General features: G+C 38.2%; 1 protein-coding gene across 1 annotated transcript; it reads right to left on the bottom strand.

The window, feature by feature from the left end:
• Positions 1–302: 302 nt before the first annotated feature.
• On the bottom strand, positions 303–19035 carry si:dkey-183c6.8 (protein O-GlcNAcase). The gene is made up of 17 exons (XM_055051171.1): positions 18827–19035; positions 15981–16032; positions 14361–14458; positions 14071–14201; positions 13814–13985; positions 13642–13740; positions 10456–10725; positions 9414–9500; positions 8826–9292; positions 8569–8743; positions 7649–7705; positions 7081–7166; positions 6797–6901; positions 6186–6277; positions 5666–5855; positions 4497–4656; positions 303–3823 (listed from the first exon to the last, which is right to left on the bottom strand). Exons 1-17 carry the CDS (start codon positions 18864–18866, stop codon positions 3687–3689), a joined length of 2418 nt encoding a protein of 805 aa, XP_054907146.1. The 5' UTR covers positions 18867–19035; the 3' UTR covers positions 303–3686.
• Between the last annotated feature and the right edge of the window lie 1840 nt (positions 19036–20875).

The raw sequence follows: 20875 nt of genomic DNA, 5'->3' as shown, positions 1-20875 counted from the left end.
ACAAACTTGGGAGCAATGATGCACACTATGTGACTTACTAATCTCATAGAATGATTAAAAACTGTAAAACAAATAATGTGCATAGTTGTAAGATTGTTGCTGGAATGGTATTTATTCAAAGTAGAGTATGTCAATTTAACACACAAGAAACTTAGGAACAGTATGATGGGACTCGTAGGATGCAGGATACAATATATTCTGTATGTTGTTTTGCGGACTGTTTGGTTGTCTCTTCTTTTGACTCTGTAGGTTTTACGGCGTAATATTTTCCTCATCTTGAGGTAAAGAAGAGGCGTCACAAGTCAGAAGGAAAAATTCATTTAATAAACATGAAAACAAGTTGCATCATTTTTGTTTAAAATGAAACGTCTTGAATGCTTTCAATAAAAACCCAAACTGAAATTCGCAGTAATATTTTTTCAATGTTTTTTTTAACCTGCATAGATGTGCTACACAGCACTCCACTAAAAATGTATTGTAAACACAAAGTTTATGTGTAATGTAACTCTATGCAGACAGTTTGTAGCAGTTTGAAATTTGAAATGATTTAATGAAACGGACAATGCTTAAGCCTGATGTTGAAAGGCAACCGTTATTTTAAATATTCAGACAGACATGATTGTTGTTAGGATTGCATTAAATCAAGTTGTGGTTAATTCTTTTTTTCACAGTGCTTCATGTTGACTGAAACATTTGTTCACATCTGTTGACATATTGCGTTTTCTAGAACTTTCCTAACTTTACACACACATTTTTAAATGACTCTCACAGTAAAGAAAAGAACTGTCCCACCTCCTTACAGGTGCGATTAAAAATCTCGCAACAGACACAACCATCTATTATTTTGTTTTTTTTTGCTTTACATCATGCAATTCGATTTTGGTGCTTTATTTTTGTCTATGCAATCACCACCTTCTTCCATTTATTATTACAAAGCACCTCACGAGAGACTTTTAAGGAAAATTGTACAAAAGTATCTAAGTCTACTGATTGAACATAATTGTAAATAAAAAAAGTTGAAATATAAATGCTTGCACAAGTAGTCGTGTATGTTCACATCTAAATAAAAAAACATTCATTGTTCTACACACTTTCAGTTGAACTGAGTGCGTTTGTGCTTCTTTTTGTGTGATTGCGTGTGTGTCGGGGTGTGAACGATGCGTTTATGCCTCCTTGGGGTTTATAATGAAGGACGGATGACACAGCTGTCGCAGTTTAATTATTCACATGCCCACTCTTGCATCCGCTTCAAGTGAATGTCACTTTTCACTGAGTGGCTATGTTTAAGCATCAGCCACTCATGCTTAAACATAGTGGCTGATGAGGTCTTTATTATTAGACATCATTATTAGTGATGTCTAATAATGGAAGATATCTGTAAAAAAATTAATAAATGTATATATGTCTGTTTTTAGCTTTTATTTTCTGTTTTTCTAATGAGCTTTAGCATGCACACATTTAACATTTCCTCCTATCTTACTACATTTTTACAGCTGCAATGCCCAGTAGAACATCTTTGTTTGTGTTAATGCAGGTGAGCGCCAGCCATTGCAATTCTTTTTGCATGTTTTTGTGTTTTTAGATCTATAACCCTGCTTGGTAGAAAAGCAACACAAGGTTATGTTTTTCATGCATGTAAACATTCATCTTATCTAGAAAAATAGTAAACAAAAGACTTGAGCTTGTCAGATAATTTCAATGGGATTAATATATGTATAAAAACTACTGAAGTAAAAATGATAAAATGAGGAAAAACAGCCATCATTTACAAATCAGAGCACAAAATGAAATGGATAAATTAGCTAAATCCTGCCTTTAGGAATTGTTTGACATGAACTGTGTGGCTGCTGCTACAATTTGCTGAGCATGGACATAAACCAGAAAAACAAATAACCTTTACCTGTACAAAGTGTTAAAACTTGCCTATAGTGTCTTCATTTGCAAATTAACAGCTTAAATATAATTTATTAGATGTAATGACACCAGATGTCCCACATAACTACTAAGATGTTAACAGTCAAGAATAAAACTACAAGGCTTCTTTTTGTTAGAATTTGTCAAAAATAAACATATCACTGATGAAGTGAAACTTGGAATTTCCTAGTTCAAACCATCTCAGACCTCTATTTCCTGTGTAAATAACTATTGGGTTATTTAAAAGTCTGTAATTTTAACAGTACATATACTGTTAAAAGTACATTAAATAGCTTTCTCATTTTTGGGGGCTTATTCTAAGATGGTGGAAGTTTGTTTTACTCTTATGTGGAGTAGCCTTGTAGCTACTCAGTCTGTGGGATCAACGAAGGTGAAGTTTATGTAAATTAGGTGGCTGAAATTACTTTTGAATGTCCAAAACTATTTCTTCAAAGAAATATCAGACACAGGCTTATCCAAATCAGATCAAAAGCAATAATCAAAAGAAAAATGTTCTCGAAAGTCGATTTATTACCGGCACTGTATTTCTGCCGGTTGGTGCTAAGCAGGTTTTAAACAAGCAGGTTTCTCTTTTTTTGGAAAATGTTGTGCTCACTTTCTTTTCAATGAAACCGAGGAAAGCAGTTATGCTCATCCAGGCAGAAAAAGAGGTTGAAACTGCACAGAGTTGAGAAATGCTACAACACATCTGCACCTCAACCTTTCAAAAAATATTATTGGTTTGGTGCTGCATTTCAAAGAATAAACTTACTTTTTATCTAATAAAAATACCTTTAATAAAATTCCTTACATTTTGAGCTATGCCTCCATTTAAAACATTTGTTGCTTTCCCTCATTTAAAGTATTAATCAGCAGCTCTTTAAAGGATTTAAACCCTAACATACATTTCATAGTTGTTAAATGCTGAAGAATCTTGTGGTTCATGCCTGTTTGATCTCTTCATTAAGGTTTTCATTAAGATTTTCTATAATATTTTCACCAGTTTGTGCATTACGTGTGTAAGTCTGTTGTTTTTAATGACACATATATAAAGAATACACCTTCACAACATGCAATGCATTCCATTAATCTGAAGGCAACCAAAAGGCTCCTAAATCCCCTTTCATGCTTCAGTTAAATTGATCATTTTGAGATAAGAAAAAAAAATGAGACAATTACTGGAAATGCAAGCTGTAGTTGGTACCAATAAGTAAAAACACGTCTAAAGTATCTAAAGATCTAATTAGGCTGAAGTAAGGCTGCCTATGTGGCATTTTTCTCTGTGACCTTACAGATTCTAACCTTTTTTGAATTAAATAAAGTCCATCTTATTTTCTTGCATCAGTTTTATGGTGGAACATCTTATTTATGTTGGCAGATTTTAAACCAAAGAACTTAAATAAAATAAAATGTTGACAGTTTGCAAAATATTTCTGAATGGGGCTTCTTACATGAAACATGTCCTAGTCAAAGTAAGAGAACAACGTTTTTGAACAAGCACAATAACAGAATCGTAGGAAACCTTCTCTTTACATTATCATTCAAAATGTTTATATGTTTAGGAGGGTGATGCTTCAAGCTGATGACATTTATGGCAAAATTTTGTTAAAAACAAGCATCAGGACTCACTACAACTCCTGATGAAAAAAATAACCTTTGTCATAACTAACCATGCACTTTGATAAATTGATGAACTAATTAATGTTGATGTTTCTCAAAGGAGTTGAAATGCGTGACCAGGTGATGGCTAGTGTGAGTGTTTGTCGTGTTTTTCAGAGCAGTCGCCCGAGCACCACGCCCTCTCTGCTCCTGGCTTCTCCTCTGAGGATCTCCAGGAAGCCCAGTTTGGTTAAGAACTCCAGCCTCTGATGATCTGTGGGCTGCACCTCACAGAAGACACCCTGAGAACCTGGACGCAAACACACAGGAAGCATCCATCAGCCTTTTCTCTGCACATAAAATTAACTGCATTATAGACAAAAAAAAAAAAAAAAAAACACCACAGTGAAACATTCTTCTGAATATGTTTGTCAAACAAAACTGAATGCAATCTGTAATGCACTGGAGACATATTCACATTGTACAAGCTGTTTCATGTTCTGCAATGTTACAATAAATTTTTTAAAATATATTATTACTAGAATTTTAAGTGATGCACAACACCAATTGGTGGAAAAGAATAAACACTTGTTAATATTGCAAGAAAAGTATGAAAAGTGAGGTGTTTGTGCCAAAATTGGTGCCAGTGAACCAATTTTGATACCTGGACGTGCAAAGTTGATTGAAACATATGGAAATGCATCTGTATTTGTTGGTGGCTCAACAAAGCATCTTGACTCGGGTGGATTGAACAAAAATTCACACTACAGTTCACAATTATGCTATTCTTTGCTTTAGTCTATTGCAGTAAGCTACAGCAAAATACAGTAAAGTCTGTATTTGTCGATAACTTTGACTTCTATGAATGCTTTTGCAATGCGCTGTTACTTAAAACTTTAAAAGAAGTGAATAGATTTAAAGAGGTTTGCATTTTTGCGTTTTACCAAACATCAGAGAGGAACTGGATGTGACTGTTATCGTACCGTTGGCCTTGAGCGCAGTGAGCAGGGCGGTGAGCAGGGTTCGGCTGACGCTGACGTCCACCAGCTCGGGCAGCGCGTCCAGTCGCAGCTGAGAGGGGAAGTGGAAGAGGAGCGAGTCCGGGTACTCACCCTGGTCCTCCTCCATCAATCTCACCAAGTCCTGCACAGAAGACAGCAGACACACAGATTAGCTTTTATTCTAAATGATGGAAATATGTTGAGCAGTCACAACATCTGTTGAAGAGGATAAGGACCACTGAAAAAGTTATTCTTAATTTTTTCTTCAGAATTTTGACTCTCATCAGAATATCTGAGACGAGATTAAAATCAAAATTCATCAGTAAACATCTTACAAAAGTAAAACAGCTTTGTTAGTTGAATTTCATTTGGTCATTGTCTTTCTGCTTTACAAATCTGTGAAACACTTCATTTTGAAATTCATCCAGTTTGTGGATTCCCCCCCTTTTCCTGTTTCTGTTCACATGCAGCACTGAACCTAAACAGGCGGAAGTAAAAACAGTTTGGAAGCTGTTACCGCTGACTTACACTGGAATGCAATAAAACAGGTTATAAGAGCCTTTCCAACTCCTTCTGACACCTAACAATAAATCATTAGGCAGACGAAAAACTTGTTCTGTCTTCAAACATGAGTAAGCTGTAAAAATGGCAGTCGTCCAAAAGTTTGACTGTTGGCAAGCAGAAAAAAAAAAAAAAAAAAAAATCAACCACAGATTGTCTCGGTCTGACTGTGTCTGTTGCTCACCAGAGTCGTGGTTTGATTCGTTGCCAGAGATTGTTTGTTTTCTGTTGTTGTAACTTTGTGTTAAGCAACAACTTTCAACAAATATACCTTCTAAAAGGTGCTTTGCTTTACCATATTGACAGATGACTGTCCTGCTCTGCTAAAACTTGCATTCTGCTCCCCAGTGTGAGCAGCATGGCCAGCTTATGCTTGAACATGCTAATATGAGGCATCACAAATGCCAAAAATGAATGTGTTTTTGTGAATCTTCATAGTGAGTAATTAATCTTTGACAGGATGGGTCCAGATGGTGCAACAGCAGGTACCAATAACAAACCATTTGTGTGCATGAATCTGCAGGTTATGTGTTCTGTTTGTTAAAATGAAACAAACAAGTAGCTCCTCTGCCCAGTTTTAACATATTCACCTGTGTGTTTGAGTGTGTGCTGCTCCCTTTGGGTGGGTATTTATCTCTCATGGCAGGAATCCAGCTGGCCTGGCATCGCTTCGCGAAGGAGCGGACGTCTAGGATGCCCAGCACGCAGCCACAGATGCCGAGCTCATCTTCCAGGATGAAGCTGTACTCGGGGCTCAGCGCCAGACATGGGCCAAGACATCTAGGAAGTGATAAAAGGTATTTTTTATAAAAATGCATTAACTCTCTTTATGCTGCACACCAGTTCAGTTCAAGACATTTAATAGGCTTTAAATGTGGACCAAAAAAAAAGAGAAAAACATGAAAATGCTTTGTTATTTTCTAGAGATCAGAGTGGAATGGGTAAAAAGACAACTGCAGTGCACTAGTTACAACCAAGATACACAGAATAGAATCTGTATATCGCACAACACAGAAAATCTGGGTACTTAAAGTAAATGTAAACAAGTAAAGAAAGGTAAACTAAAAAAGGAGAATAATAAACTTTAAGATTCATAACAGGCTGACAAACCTGTCTCCAATGACGTCTGGATGAGCCATGGTGGACTCCTGGCCCCCCTGAGTCCTCAGGTGAAGCTGGCGGACCATTCGGTACAGCTCCACCTACGGGCACATATCCCTCAAAATATAATCACAACGCTTTTCTTTGCAACCTGGTAAATGTTTCAAAGAGCACTGAAAGAGCTGGAGTATGCAAGTCTGTTCACATGCTTTTTTTTGTGTATTTCCAACAAAGTAGAAATAAGTTGAGAAGTCTGCAAATAATTTTGTAATGTGTTAAATTTCCTCTGTTTTAAGCCTATTGCTCTTGTTTTCACAAAAAAAATATTTACAAATCACTTTGTTTGTTTCAGTCATCGTGTCTTTGGGTAAGACATTTCACCTGCCAAGGTCCTGCAACTTTTAGATGCATCTCTGCTTCAACACACCTGAGTTTAAAAAAACAGGTCATTAGCAGAACATGACTGTGAACTAAGGAAGTATGTAAGTAATTTTAATCAGGTGTTCTGGACCAGAGACACATCTAAAAGTTGCAAAACCAAAGTTAAGTTTCAAAAACATATTTATTACATTAATCGAGTTTTACTTTCTTAGTAGTAAAAACAATAACTCATCACCTACCTTGTCTTTGCCGTGATAGGGCCTGACGTTGTAGAGACGAGAGGTAGGAAAGAGAGGAGGGGGGTGAGCGAAAAGTTCACTGCTGCTGCCTATCGGGAGGAGCATCTGTTCACACGACGACACGACGACACAGGAAGATGCAATTTTATAATTTGTAGATTTGTTCTAAAGAAGTATGTTTTTTCAGTTGGAAGGGTTTAGGACTGAACTTGAAAAAGATGAATCCTGAATGAGTAAGAAATAAGAAGTTGAATAAGACATTAGACAAAAATCAATAAAGCTACCTGCACCTCCCCAGACACCCCCCCTTTGAACACCCATGGCTCTGAGTCCACTCCCTGCAGCTCTGCTCCTGTGGATTTCCCACACCCTGGAAAAAACAAGAGAAAAACGATCCTCATTCAACAGAACAGGTTAGGGCTCTGAAATACATCAAGGTTTGTCAGTAAGTGCTGCAGTCATTGGAAAACGTAAATAAACATTATGATTTAACAGATTGTTTTAGCATTAGTGAGAGTCATCTTTTGAATGACTTTGTGACTCGTTTTATTATTTTGACTCGGTTTGATCTGGAATTGAATTTACTGGCTTATCCTTTCCTGTCCTAAGTGTTTCACATTTCTTCTCCAACATTTGCTTCTCAAAGGTCGTTGCTAATATCTTCACACCTTGACATATTGAAACCACCAAATTGGAATCCATATTTCTGAAAATTTTAAAGCAAACGTGATGTATTGGTTCTCAGTGAGCCATAATCTGCACATATCCATCTGTGTTTTTTGGAAGAATGACTGCTGACTGTCTAACTTGCACCAGCTGCACAGTGAGAGAGAAACATTTCTGCCTACTCACAGTGAAAACAGTTCCTCCAGGAGGCGAGGTTTGAGCCGTCATTCAGCACTCGCCCATCTGAGGGAAACAAAAAGAAAATGTCATTCAGGTATGACTATAACTCTGTGTGGAGTGAAAGAATGCTGTCAGTTTACAGAAGGTGTTTTAGCTTGTAAAATGCAAGCTGCACAATGGCTTTACAAAAGAGCACGACAGGCATAGTAATCTGGTACTGTGTGGTAATAGCTCAATGACAAGTCATTGTGTTTTAAATTATTACTGTGAACATTCACATAGCTATAGACGGGCAAAGATGAGCCTAAAGTTTTAGCGGAATTTACAATACAGTAATAAAATCATTATTAAATGCATAATTAATGCAGGATAAATATAGCACAAAATCTATAAAATGGAAAGCCTTTCTGAGTTTATTTTAATTGTGCATTTATTTGTTTATTTAGCAGATCAGTCCTACATATCAGCATGAGAGAGAGCAGAGCTAACGGTGCATAACTCATGGTGACGAGAAGCAGTAACAGTTCAACCTCTGCTATAATATATGAATTACTTCTATTACTACTGAAATAGTGTAATAGAAGAGAAACTTTCATTTTTCAATCTGAAACAACTTACAAAAATATGTAATTTATTTATTTTAGTTAAACTCATAATAATCAATGGTTTTATACATAAAGAATATTATGTGGCATATTTTTATTGAATAGAGGTAAATTTGGTGTAAGAATAAAAAAAAAATCATCAAGGAATGTAGTTTGAGGCTTCATGATTGCATGACGGTGGTAACTACACGCAATGTCTGCTGCTCTGTTTTATTAGTTTTATTATTATAACTAATTTTCCCATCGTAAGATGAAAAGCATTATCCTTTTCATTTCTCTCCTGTTCTAAGCTTGTATTTATATCCCTCCAGGTGAACTCACCCAGCCAGCATATGAAGGCTTTTGCCACCAGAGCTGTGTTCCTCAGGTCCCACACATAAGGGTAAAGGTCATAGAGCACAGCCCTGTTAGCCCCGCCCACTACGCTGCAGTGGAGCTGAGCTATGTCTTCGCACAGAGACAGGAATCTGGAGGCCCGCCCACGCCACTCATCAACCTGAGGACAAAATAAAGCATTCAGATGTTTAACTGTGATGACCTCCATGTCGGAAATCATTTTTGACGAAAGGAAGAAAAACCTTCTGGGGCTGCGTCTTCTTGCTGTTTGCGCCGACCAGGTGGCAGTTTGATTTTAGCCAGGTTAGGTCCTGCAGCAGCTTCTGCGCCGAGGGGCCGTGCTCATGGGGGAGGTAATGGAGACCAACGAGCAGCCGCACCTGGGCCTCGCTCAGTAAGCCCTTCCCACCACACAGCCCGCGACCCGGCGCCCGCTGTGCCCGGCCCCCACTAGGGGGCGCTGCCGACCTCGATCCTGGAAGTTGATGACTTGATTGGTGTGACCTCTTTTTTTCCCCTTCTTGCCCCTCTCTCTCCGCTTTCCCCATAGGAGGGGATGAGGGTGGAGAGCTGGAATTGAGTGGGAAGACTGGGAGTTTGGCCACAGCATGTGTGGCTCTGAAGGTGGAGGGACAGTCGGACCTGTCAGAGGTTTTGGTACGCGATGATGAGACAGAGGCCCGTTGTTCTGCTCTTGCGCTCTGCCGACCTGAAATATTGGTTCAAACTACAGCGTGAGAACTTTCAGAGTTCAGATTTGGTAAAATGTGAAAGCATTACTAGAGTGGTGCATAAGCATCAGCAGGTGCTTTGGTTTATATAATCTTTACCTGCTTGCAGAGGCTGATTAAGTTCTTCCATCCAGTCATGAAGTGCAGCAGTTAAAGCTCTGTCTGGACAGTATTCACACTCCTCGTCTGAAATATAGAATATAACTTTTCTCTTATGTTTATAATTTGTTGACTTCAATAGTCTTAATGTCACATTCTTTAACACATTGAGTTACAAATGTATGCTATTAACTGAATGAACAAAGTTAACTTGAGCTTGCTTTAACATTGTGTGCATAGTCACCTTTATTTATGGAATACATTGTGCTGGGAGCAGCCAAACTCTAAAACTTACAGCCATAGATTATCAGCGAACCTTCATGTAAGAATTTCATTTTCATTTAGTATTACGACTCAAGGTGTTTATCATTTTCATACCTTTTAAAGGAATTGATTGCACCGGAATCCACCTTATTTTCTCCACACAAAGGGACCTTACTCTCTCCTCATTTTTTCTCATTATCATGCTGCACAGCTACCCTGCACCGCCTCCACACACCCCGCAGAGAGCAGAACTTCACACACTTCAGTGCTTCTCGGCTGCCTTTGTTTTTTTATGATTCCTGCTGTTCCCTTTCTCACTTCCTAGCTTTTTTATTGTCAATTTAAATTGTGTAATAAAACTTCACAGTTGCAGTAGGATTCTGAATAACAAATTATACTAAATAGACTTACCGCCATCTCATATCTCGAAACCTTATTTTCGTTTAAACATTTCAATGAAATCGAAGAAGATAAAAACTCAAATATAGATATAGAGAGAGTGCTGCGATGTCATTGTTTAAAAAAAGACTCGGCTTGCGTGGCCATTATTAAATTTGGTTTAAAAAATAATCATTTCTGGTTTCTCAGGATGCAGAATGCATGAAGATACAGAGTCTAAATGACTAAACTCTCCTGCAGTTACACCTAACATTATGCCCATATGCAAATGACCCCAGGAATATTAGAATATTAGACAATTAGACATTTCCACAAGAAGTGACTGTTTATTAATGCGGTCTTAATATTGACTTATGAACAAAATGAAATCTGCCCTCACCTTTTACATAATCTTTTTCAGCTCTGTGCCAGCTTCCCAGAGTGTGCAGTGGGATGTAATTGGCTTCAAATTCGCAGTTAGGATTGAGCAGCAGACCCCTCAGGTGGTTTCTTAGCTGAGGGTCACGACCCTTGAAAGGCCCCAGGAAGAGACGTCGGGTATCATAGTCGTTGGCATGCAGGTTGTCCCAGATCAGCGGGGACCGCTGCAGGACAGACTCCAACTCGGCAAGGGACTCTAAGGACAGTTTCCTGGAAATAACTTTGCTGCCTGTGGGACACAGTGATGGAGGAAAACATCTGAGGAATAAACATTTGATTAATTTATTTCTCTAAATCAATGTTAAGAGAGTCCTGTTAAAATTGTGAATTTTTAGATAAACAGATAAAAAACATCTGAACACAAAAAGACCTCAGCTGGTTCACTTATAGACACAACAGAAGTTAGTGATGTTGGTGCAGAAGTTGATCTATTTAGCAAATGTTCAGTCAAAAATTAACCCAGTTTGCTGGGTTACTTGCATACCTAAAAGGTGAGACTCACTGGAGTGCTTTAGCTTTAGAAAATTTTGAGAGAAAGCTTATTTACTTAAAACAACGAGAGTTCAGCTGCAAAGTACCTGCTGCAAGTTGTGCTATTAGTGTTCAACATTCACATTTTCTCTAAAATATTAGTCAAGTTAATTGAGATATGTGACATTTTATGCACACATACTATGTAAGAATTTTGTTATTCAAATCCAAATGTGAAAATATTTAATTTAAACAAAAACATCATTTATTTGACCATATATAGGCTAAGGGGAGATTTTTCATTATCACTCTGGAGGAAAATTATGTATTTTTGTCATTTTTGTTGCTATACACACATCTTTGAAAGGCTCATTAATACATGTTATATCTCCTATTATTTTTATGCTGGCAAACAGCTTTGAGGCTCTTTCCAGAACACTAATTTTGTTAAACTGTCTGAATTACTTGAGGGACTAAAATAAAATACAAGCTGGTTAAAAATATCTCTCTTCAACTGATCTCTGACCAGACAAAGTGTCTCGTCTTTCCCCCGGAGTCGACGGTTTCATCTGATTGGGCAATAAATTGGACATTTGAACTCCACTGTAACCCAATATGCTGAGTTAAACCCATAATCAACTCGGGGTTGTATCTGTCCATAAATGACTCTGGACTGGGTCACAAGAAAAACCTAAATTAGGTTATTCTTTGTGTTTTAGGAGACTGATTTGCCAAAATGTTTCTTGAATAAATCTGTTGTGGGATAAAAGCCGTTTCCTCAAGGGAAACCGGAGGTAATTGCTTGTTCACAAAACAGCAACTTTGCATATTTTCTTCAACAGCTCTGATGTCAGCTGGGTGTCTTTTAGCTGAAAGTCCTCCACGAAGCATTTCTCTTCCATTACAGCTGTAGTTCACAGCCTCTGCTAATTTTCAAGAGTTTAAAATCAAAAGAGTTTACAGATTCTAATGAACGATATCATGATAAACAATACTAGATCTGTTTAACAGTTAGAGAGGGAGCACCTTTATCCTTGAAGTTGCATGACATAACTTCCTCATGCCTTTGGCAACGATTGAACAATTCAAACAAACGTCAATCAGAAGACACGCCTGAATACATAGCAGTTTTATCAGCAACATGCCTGTAGACTCAGTAAACAAATCAAGTCAGGTGTTTTCTTGAACATAAATAATAGTGATAATACAATAACAATGTGATATTTTAGCAGTCCTTTTTAGCTCCTGATGTTGAAACACAGAGAGAAACACCAAAACTGAAGAAGTGATGTAGAAGCGAGTGGGCAATCGATCCTTTGCTTCTATTGTACTTTCATATGAGCGTGGGAGGATGTGCACCTAAACGGTTTTCATGGTTTGTGGAGGAGGCTGAGTGGGTTTGTGCAAAATCTAATTTGCATGCATGTGTGCTGAGATGTGCTTTTATTAGCACATTTATTAGGCAAGATGCATTTCGAATAAAGAACACATATCCCTGATATTTCTAAATCAGGGACGCCCAAACCTTTTCAGACCAAGATCTACTTTTTCTCTCACCAGCCGGCTGAGATCTACCTCATGACACGAAGACATAAAAATTGTAAATTACACTCTATTGACTTATTTTATATGTGAATATACGTATATCACTTATAGCAGAAATATTAAGGTAATAGAAAACCTGATGCAGTTTCTTCCTCAGTGAGGTTCTGACACTGGGAGCAGGTTACTGGTTTCTCAGGCAGAAGCTGGTTGCAAACCTGAGGCCAGCAGGTGTCAGTCAGTTCTGGTAGATCTGAACTTTGGTTTGATGACTTCAATATGAGAAAGTACAGACTGATAAGAGGAACCAAAGAGCTCTCCAGAGGTGAAGGCAAATCTTCTGAATTTGGGATATAATTAATTATATTTTACAAAATTATCACAGTAGAAGCCATTTGTTTGTTAAAACTTAATCAAATATATTTGTCCCATTTACTGTTTGTTGTGAGTGACGTATATTCACAAACAAACGAGGTAATCAGTCCAAGTTTGTCGTTTGTTGAACGTTCAGTGGCTGTAAAGCGTCACAGCAACGGTAAGCAAAGGTAAAACAACCCGAACTCAAAACCACTCCGACCTTTTTACTCTCCTCTCTCCTTGACGTTAAGCACACCCGTTGCTGTGGCAGCCGCCTGCGCCCCGCAAGCCGAGCAGAGATTATGTTAAAAACATAACATTCAGTCAGTTACAACATCAGGTTTCCAGGCTTGATATTTATTTCTCGATTATTAACAAGCCTCTCATGAACACAGCGGTGGTTGATTAGCTAATTTAAACTCCTGCTGTGCCAGTCAGTCGGTCTTTGAGTCGCCTTTCTTTTGTTAATGGAAAAGAAACGCACTGAGTTGCGCAACGCCTTGTTGAAACAATAATTACTAATTTGTTGATATTTAAAAAACATATTTTTCTTGATTGAAGCTACAAACTTTTAGGATCTTAGTAAATATTTTTGATAAGCCTGTCAGAAGAGAAAGTGCTGATCGCAGCGTCCTGGAGGCCTTCGGTTTATCACCTACTGTCGAGATCGACTCAGAACCTTCCCGCGATCGATGTATTGAGCACCCGTTCTAAATTCTAGAAGGTAGACAGATTATACAGCTTTTAAGAGCTTTTTTATTGATTTTTGTCTTACCTGTCCATATCACTGTTATGTTAGGTAGTAGGTCCTCTCCAACTGTTTGCAGGTAGGGAGATTTTGACACACTCGGGGAGCACAGCGAACCGCAATACTCTAAGTATAAAAGAAAGAGAAAATAATGGTTCGTTCAATAAAACATAGAGTTTCATGCAGACTTCAGTTTTACCTGTAGGGCAGAAAAGGAAGACAGGTGGCTCCCCCAAGAAGCGATAAATCTCATTCGTTATCGTGACCTGAGCGTGGGCAAATGAAGTGAAGGCCTCGCTGTCGGCCTGGCACATGGAGTGATCGATGTCGTCAAAGAGGATGGCAAACGCCTGGCACCCCAGGTCTGATACCTGGCAGAGAGAAACAAAGGAGGATCAGTAAGGGGGACGCAACACGCAGGTGTGCTTCTGACATATTTCAGAGAGCGCAACGTGCCTGTTTCAGCTTCCGTTTGAGCAGCGCCAAGTCACAGGAAGAAGAGAAGACGATATCCTGACCAGGGGAGAGAGCGTAAACAAACCTCAGACCCCTGGACTGAGCTTCCACTATAAGAGTACGCAGCTGAGCTGTGAAAAGAAGAGGAACAAGTTATAAGTACGATGGCCTCAATTTATCAGGATAAATTGGTAGAGAAGGAACTATGTGTGATTAGTCTTAAAAATAATTAACTGTAAAGTAACTATTATATGAGCACCATCATGGAAGGATACAGTGAATGTACAAACCTTCCTCTTCGGGAGAATAGACTTCCCTCCACAGCAATCTGTGCTTCAGATCATCTTTGGGGCCGTACAGGTAGGTGTTCAACCCCCACAGCTGCATCCTGAGGGAGATGGAGGAAGGTGAAATATGTTTCTCAGTGATGCACAAAAGAAAGACAAAAGAGAAGACATATCAATCATTTTAAGAGGTTGACAAATATCAGTCGTTTACAAAGACGCACCGACGAGGATTTTATTTCTGGTTATGCCCTGAAATGAACAAAAGACTCAATGTTTGGAACTGAGAAGGAGGACAGTAGGAGCAGAAAAAGACAGAACTGCAAAAATTGTAATAAAAACAGATTAACTGTCTCTGTTGTGAGATCCCAAGACTGCATCATTTATAGGAAACAAGCTCCTAAATTATAAATAGAGAATAGTACTAGAAATAAAACTGAATCTGCATCAGTGCCCATTCATACACTTTGACATGTTTGTGATCCTGCTCATTCATGGAAGGGAAGTGATCTCATCCTTCACTTCCTGGACAGATGGCACGTACAGTAAGTCGCCTCCACAAAGTGCCAACCTACATACCAACATGCAATGGGACTAACACGCATATTGGGTATAAATCTGCAGCACGACTCTGCCAAAGCTATGAACTACAAAGCAACTCTTTCTGCACCCACATGAGAACCCCAAATAAAAAGTCTCTATTAATAAAATTTGGAACCCACACACTCAGCTGTTGGTGTAGCATCTTCATAACAAAGTGACTGTTTAGCAAGGTTGTGCAAACTACAGACACATTTTAATTTTAAAATCTGTCAGGCAGAATTCTCAAGACTTAATCCCAGCTGCTTGCTGTGTGCTATAAGGACAAAACTGCAAACAGAATCAAACAATGGACTAATTATTTTTGCTTAGGAAAGCAGAGGTACCCTCTCCAGGCTATTATTAGATTCTGAGCTATAAAACTGTGTCCAAGCTTTCAGTAAGGATTTAAGATTTAATCTTAAAGGTAGGACCAGTGAGGCATGAAGAATTAATTGGTTCCCTTCAAACTACACAGAATACACGAGAGAGCATGAAAACCCCTCATCTTTAATTAGTGCATAGATTCACAGCATCTTTGAGGCACTTCTCTCCTCGTTGTTTACTTATGTGGTTGTTTCTCCTTACATGAATAGATTACCGATGCTTTTTTTCTAAATAACACTTTGCGTTTGTGTTGCGTAGGGAGCTGAGTCATGCACCGCTTCGTTCTCTTTGTGAGGAAACTGCTAACGAAAAAATTTTTTGCAACTCAATAGGGAGTGCAGTTACTTTCTTTGGCTGTGACTCAAATTAAATTGAAGGGCTAAACCTGTCTGGTTCCCCATTGTGTGTCGGACGAGGGACGTAGCAAAAAATAGCAGCCATTTAGTGCTGGAGTTCGACCCTTGTGGTTTGGAGCAAAATGTATTATTAGCATGGCCCAGTCAAAGTCCAAACTGAAATTCGTACATGAACACAGTACAGACAAATAGGTCATGATCTGGATTAAATACATGCTGTCACACAGAGGGTTGAAACGCAGCAGTTTGAAATGTCTTGAGAAAATATTCAACAGGCCACAAGTAGACTGAGGAATGTTCTTACCACTGGAAGAGAACTTTCCTCTGATCCATAGACCAGGGTCGACCATAGAAACCTAAAGAAAAACAAATATATAATGAGTACAGACACACAAAAACCATTGCTGTGTTTACCTGCTCATTGTTAACATTAGAAATTAGTTATGTTAGCCCATGTTTTCTATTGGAAACTAACTCATTTTGCTGGGTGAACCAACCATGTTGCATTAACTTAACCCAGGCCTGCATTGCTCCATATTTGACTAAGTACTGGGTGACCACAATAACTAAAATCGGCTCAAATCGGGTTGTTTTTAATCCACTGTTTCATTTTCATATTTTACAGCGTTGTCATCCGCAATTGACTGATTCCACCATTGACATGAACTGAAGATCACTCAGAAATGAGGACATTATATAAGTTAGACATAAAAAGCCCAATTACAATTTGGCACATAAGAACAAAAGTCTTAATTTGTGGATCTCTAGTGACCAGAAAGTAAAACTGAAGTGTCTGGCCATATTGTCCAAGATTAGGCAGAATCTTTCAAGCCTGATAACTCCATCAAAATATCCAAACTTTTGCTGCCATCATATACTCTAGGGAAATTTTGAAATAAGATCTACCAGTCTTAGGTATAAATGGGTGTTCCAAAAGTACAGTCACCTTAAGTAGACAGCAAGTTGAATATACAAATTCAACTTAAGAACAAGATCAATGTTCTGCAGTGACCATCACAAAGTCCTGATCTCAGTATTAAGAAAAATATGCAGGCAGGGTTAAAAAGGTTAATGAAATCTAGGCGGCCTATAAATTTAACTCACAAGTTCTCTCAGACAGAATGGGCCACAATTTTAGGAAACCAAAGTCATCTCCTAAATTTCCCAAATAAACAAAGAGCAGCTCAGTTTTTTTAATACTCGCTACTGGCTGCTACAATGCAAAGCGTAAAGTAAGGCAAACGATCTGAGATCTTCCAGCGCCCGCTTGGCCGTATCCCCACTGCATTTGGATTAGGCCTAATTTATCTACATGCACACACTCCATCACATTTTCTATTAATAGAAATGGGAGCATCCCCAGTGTCCCTACCAGTCTTGTATGTTATTGAATAAGTCTGCAATGTGTGTATGAGGGCAAGTACAGTAAGTGGGTCAGAGTGACAAGTGAATAAAATGCAGTCCAGACCATTTCCTTCTGCAAGCCATTTTGGAATTTCTTCATTATTGCTTTGGTGTGCGTATGTGTGATCTTTGATATTTCTAGACGTAAGTGGAGTCTTCGCTTCAAAGCCAGACCAATAACAACCTCATGAGAAACCTTCTAGACAGTTTGGGGAAATCTAGGAAGTAAAGAATAAAGAATAAAGCTGCTGGACTGCAGTGGAACGAATAAGATTTAAGAAGATGTCTGTTGTGAATACTGAACTCGATGGATAAAATGATACAGTTTGTAGCTGGAATGATAGATACTTAAAAGTAAAAGAAAAACTTAACTATTTAATAAACAGAATACTAAAAAGATTTAGTTACTCACTGATGATTTTATTTGGTGTCCTGCATATCACATTAAAATTTAGATAATTTTTTTTACTACTCATGCAGAACAATAAATAGGATTTAAATGAGCTGTTGTGCAAAGTTGAATTACTTTTGGTTTACCCTTTCATTGTTTCTCTTGTTTAATGTTTTGTGTTTTGTTTACAACATGTAACTTTCAAACACAATGTTTACTGTATCAGTGGGACATTGTAGTTAAAAATGGCAGAAATGTTGCAATAATTTTACTCAAGCTCATGCAACACAGTTCAAACACTTTGTTTGAACAAAGTGTTTAATGAAAACTTTAATGAAAAGTTTAATGAAAACTCACTCACCTTAACATACTAGATGCCTAAAACAACATTTTTGGTTAATCTTGCTCCTCATTTCCTGAGCAGTTACTCAAGCCATTGTGTTTTTTTAAAGTTATCTCCTCTTATCCGTCCAGACGTAGCTGAACGCTGTGAATCCCCTGCCGTCTCTCAGTTTGCTTATATCTTATATACCTGGATTATTCAAATATTTTTGCTTTAGCACCTCAAATAAGTCAAAACAGTACAAAGCTTTCTATTTGTCTCTAAAAATGGAGGAAATGTGCAACATCATAATTAACCAGAATTTATTTGTAAATGACTCTACATGCTGCTGTTTTGCGATAATTGCAATCTGTGGCACAACAAACAAGAATAATTGTAATTACTTTTTTTTTCTGAATTATTATCACAATTCTCCTCTTCATTAAAACTGTACTCAACAGATTTAAGAAATCTGTTGAGTCGTGTGTCCTCTTCACCTTCTTTGTTATCATCATTATCATCATCCTCATCATGATAATTAACTGCCCACCATAACAGCAGCCTTCCTCCTCCTATCTCCCCCACAACATCTCTGTCATCATCTGTTATTGTCGTGTCATTCAAACTTCATCTCATTCTCTTATCACCAGTCTATTCATTTCCAGCTTCATCACATCATTTGCATTCCTCCCATCATTTCTGTTCCATTTATCAGCATTTCTGTCTTTATTTCCAGCACAGTTCAAACAGATCTGATGCTTTCCGCTGCCTGCCTTTTTGATCTCCACTTCACTTGGCTGATGGCACCATCATTTGCCACAGACCTTTTCATCCAAGCTTATTCTTCCTTCATAAATATATTTATCAACACTCCCACGCCCATTTTACAGTAGCTGCAAACGATCGTTAGTTTTTTTTTTAACTGTAGTCCAGGTCACACTATTCTCTATTCAGAATCAATACGCTCAGCACAGGAGTAACATAAAAATCACATTATTTATAGGAGGTCACAGATGAAGTCGGCCGCTCTCACCTTCCACCACCCCACAAAGGAACTGCTTCTCCTCCTCCATCCTGGCCGCGCCGTTGTCTCCCTCCGCTTCCTGTCGGCCTCTTAACGAGCGACGGAAGATGTTTTCCCCGTCGATCAGCTCAGAGTCCGGGAATATTCTTCATGCTTACCATCGATATGCTTCCTCTTCTTCCTGTCGCTCTCCTTCCTCTCTTCCTCCCTCCTCCTCCTCCTCCTACACCGCCGGATGCTCCCGCGCTGCGTTCAGGTGCACACGGGAAGCGGCAGCTCTAACTCTCTGACGCGCCAGTGGGTTCCTTTTTGACCCGGTGAGGTCATCTCTTTTGCAAAATCTTTGTCATGAAAAGTTTTCATCACTTCATATTCCAGGTATTCCTCAAAAAAATAAAACAAAATGTTACTGATATTATACAATTCAACAATTTTAATTAACCTTTTATAGATTTTAAGGAATAGCATCAGAAGAGGTCTTGAGCAAAATTCTGTTCCCCCCTGTGTCGGGACGCGCACTGCTGATATAAAGGTATGGGACCTAGCTGGCTGACAGCAGGGCACAAAAATTAAGACTTCCTGCAAAGATGTGAGCGTAGACTTTGTGGTAAACCCCCTTCTAATTTAAAACATGACAGATTACTGGATTAAGCAAATTTCTAGTATATGACATGCTATCACACATAACAAGTTTTGAGCATTTGGAAAAAGTTGCTCCTTATTTCCCAAAATGATGGGGGGAGGAGAGGAGAGAATGGATAGTTCAGGTGCCTGAAATAATCTGTTCCCCCTCCATAAAATGGGGACAAATTAATTTACGTGCAGCTCTTTAACTGTGTTTATTCCTCTCATCATAAACAATAAATCATGTAAGTTTGAAAACATTTGCTATTTATTTGACAAAGTTTTGAATTGGGAACCATATATTGTAGCTGCCTGAAATAACATTTTGTAACATACATAAGCTGCAAGGTACATATAAATAAAGTATTGAGATGCTCTGCATGATTAAATGTATGGCAGGTGGGTGTGGCATTCATGGAGGAGTTACTTTTTGCCAGCTGTCAGCACACCTGACAGTACAAGAATGAGGATGAGCATAATTTTAAAATGAAAGCCATCACGTAACAAAGCAGAGAAGTTTTGTTAAGTGAACTTCTAGAGTTCGTAGAAGTTCACTTTGCTTTTTTAAGGCTGTTTTGATCAACATTCTGTTGTCAGCATTGTAGCTTGTGAGACTGATAGCCCTGCTAAGGACTCGCAACATTCAGAATAGCGAGGTTATGCCCTCTGGTGGCTAAAACTGATAACTACAAGAACGATAAAGATGGAAAAATGTAGGAACACGGTTCCTGTGATGTCTTTCATAATTAAAAACCAGAAAGTAGCCTATAGTTTTTTTTTTCTTGGAGCGGCTTAACTACAAAGCATGGAGGAAAAACAATATCTTCAGTCTGACTAATGCAAAAAATAAATTGCTGCCTTAATTAGAATTTATTATTTATTGTGCCTTTAGACTTATGTTGATGTTTCTATCTCTACTTGTGTTAGTTTTATGATTTTTCTCATTGTTTGATTACGTTTTCAGCTCGGCTTCCTCCTCAGCTCAGGTGTTTTCCATTTACTCATCTGTCCTTTGCTTGTGGTTTTCCTCCAGCTGTTCCTCATTCTTTTGATTACGCCAATGCAGAGTAATCCTTTTGTTCTTTTTGTCAGATTTCCATTCAAGTTACCAATGTGTTCGCTGTAATTTGTTAATCTCTTTTAAGGAGTTTTGGCTTTGTCCAACATGTACACAATGCCTAATAAGAAAGCCAATTCAGAAATTCACACAAAAAACAAACAAACCAAACACCCTTCAGTAAAGGTTTATTGAGAATCGCTAAGTGAGATTTCACATTTTATTGGGACTGTAGGTTTGAGCTGGAGTGTCAGGAGACCTTTCTACTGTTTATGAATTTATTATAATTGTTTACTTAAAAAATGGATCTATAGACATAAGTCTACCTTGTAAATGTGCTAGATTTATCCTTTAACCTGGTGTAATAAAATTTATCT

The sequence above is a fragment of the Poeciliopsis prolifica genome, unplaced genomic scaffold, assembly GCF_027474105.1.
Source record: "Poeciliopsis prolifica strain line A6 unplaced genomic scaffold, Auburn_PproV2 SCAFFOLD032, whole genome shotgun sequence".
Lineage (NCBI taxonomy): Eukaryota > Metazoa > Chordata > Actinopteri > Cyprinodontiformes > Poeciliidae > Poeciliopsis > Poeciliopsis prolifica.
Note: the sequence above shows the minus strand (reverse complement) of the source record. Positions and strands in the feature narration are given on the sequence as shown.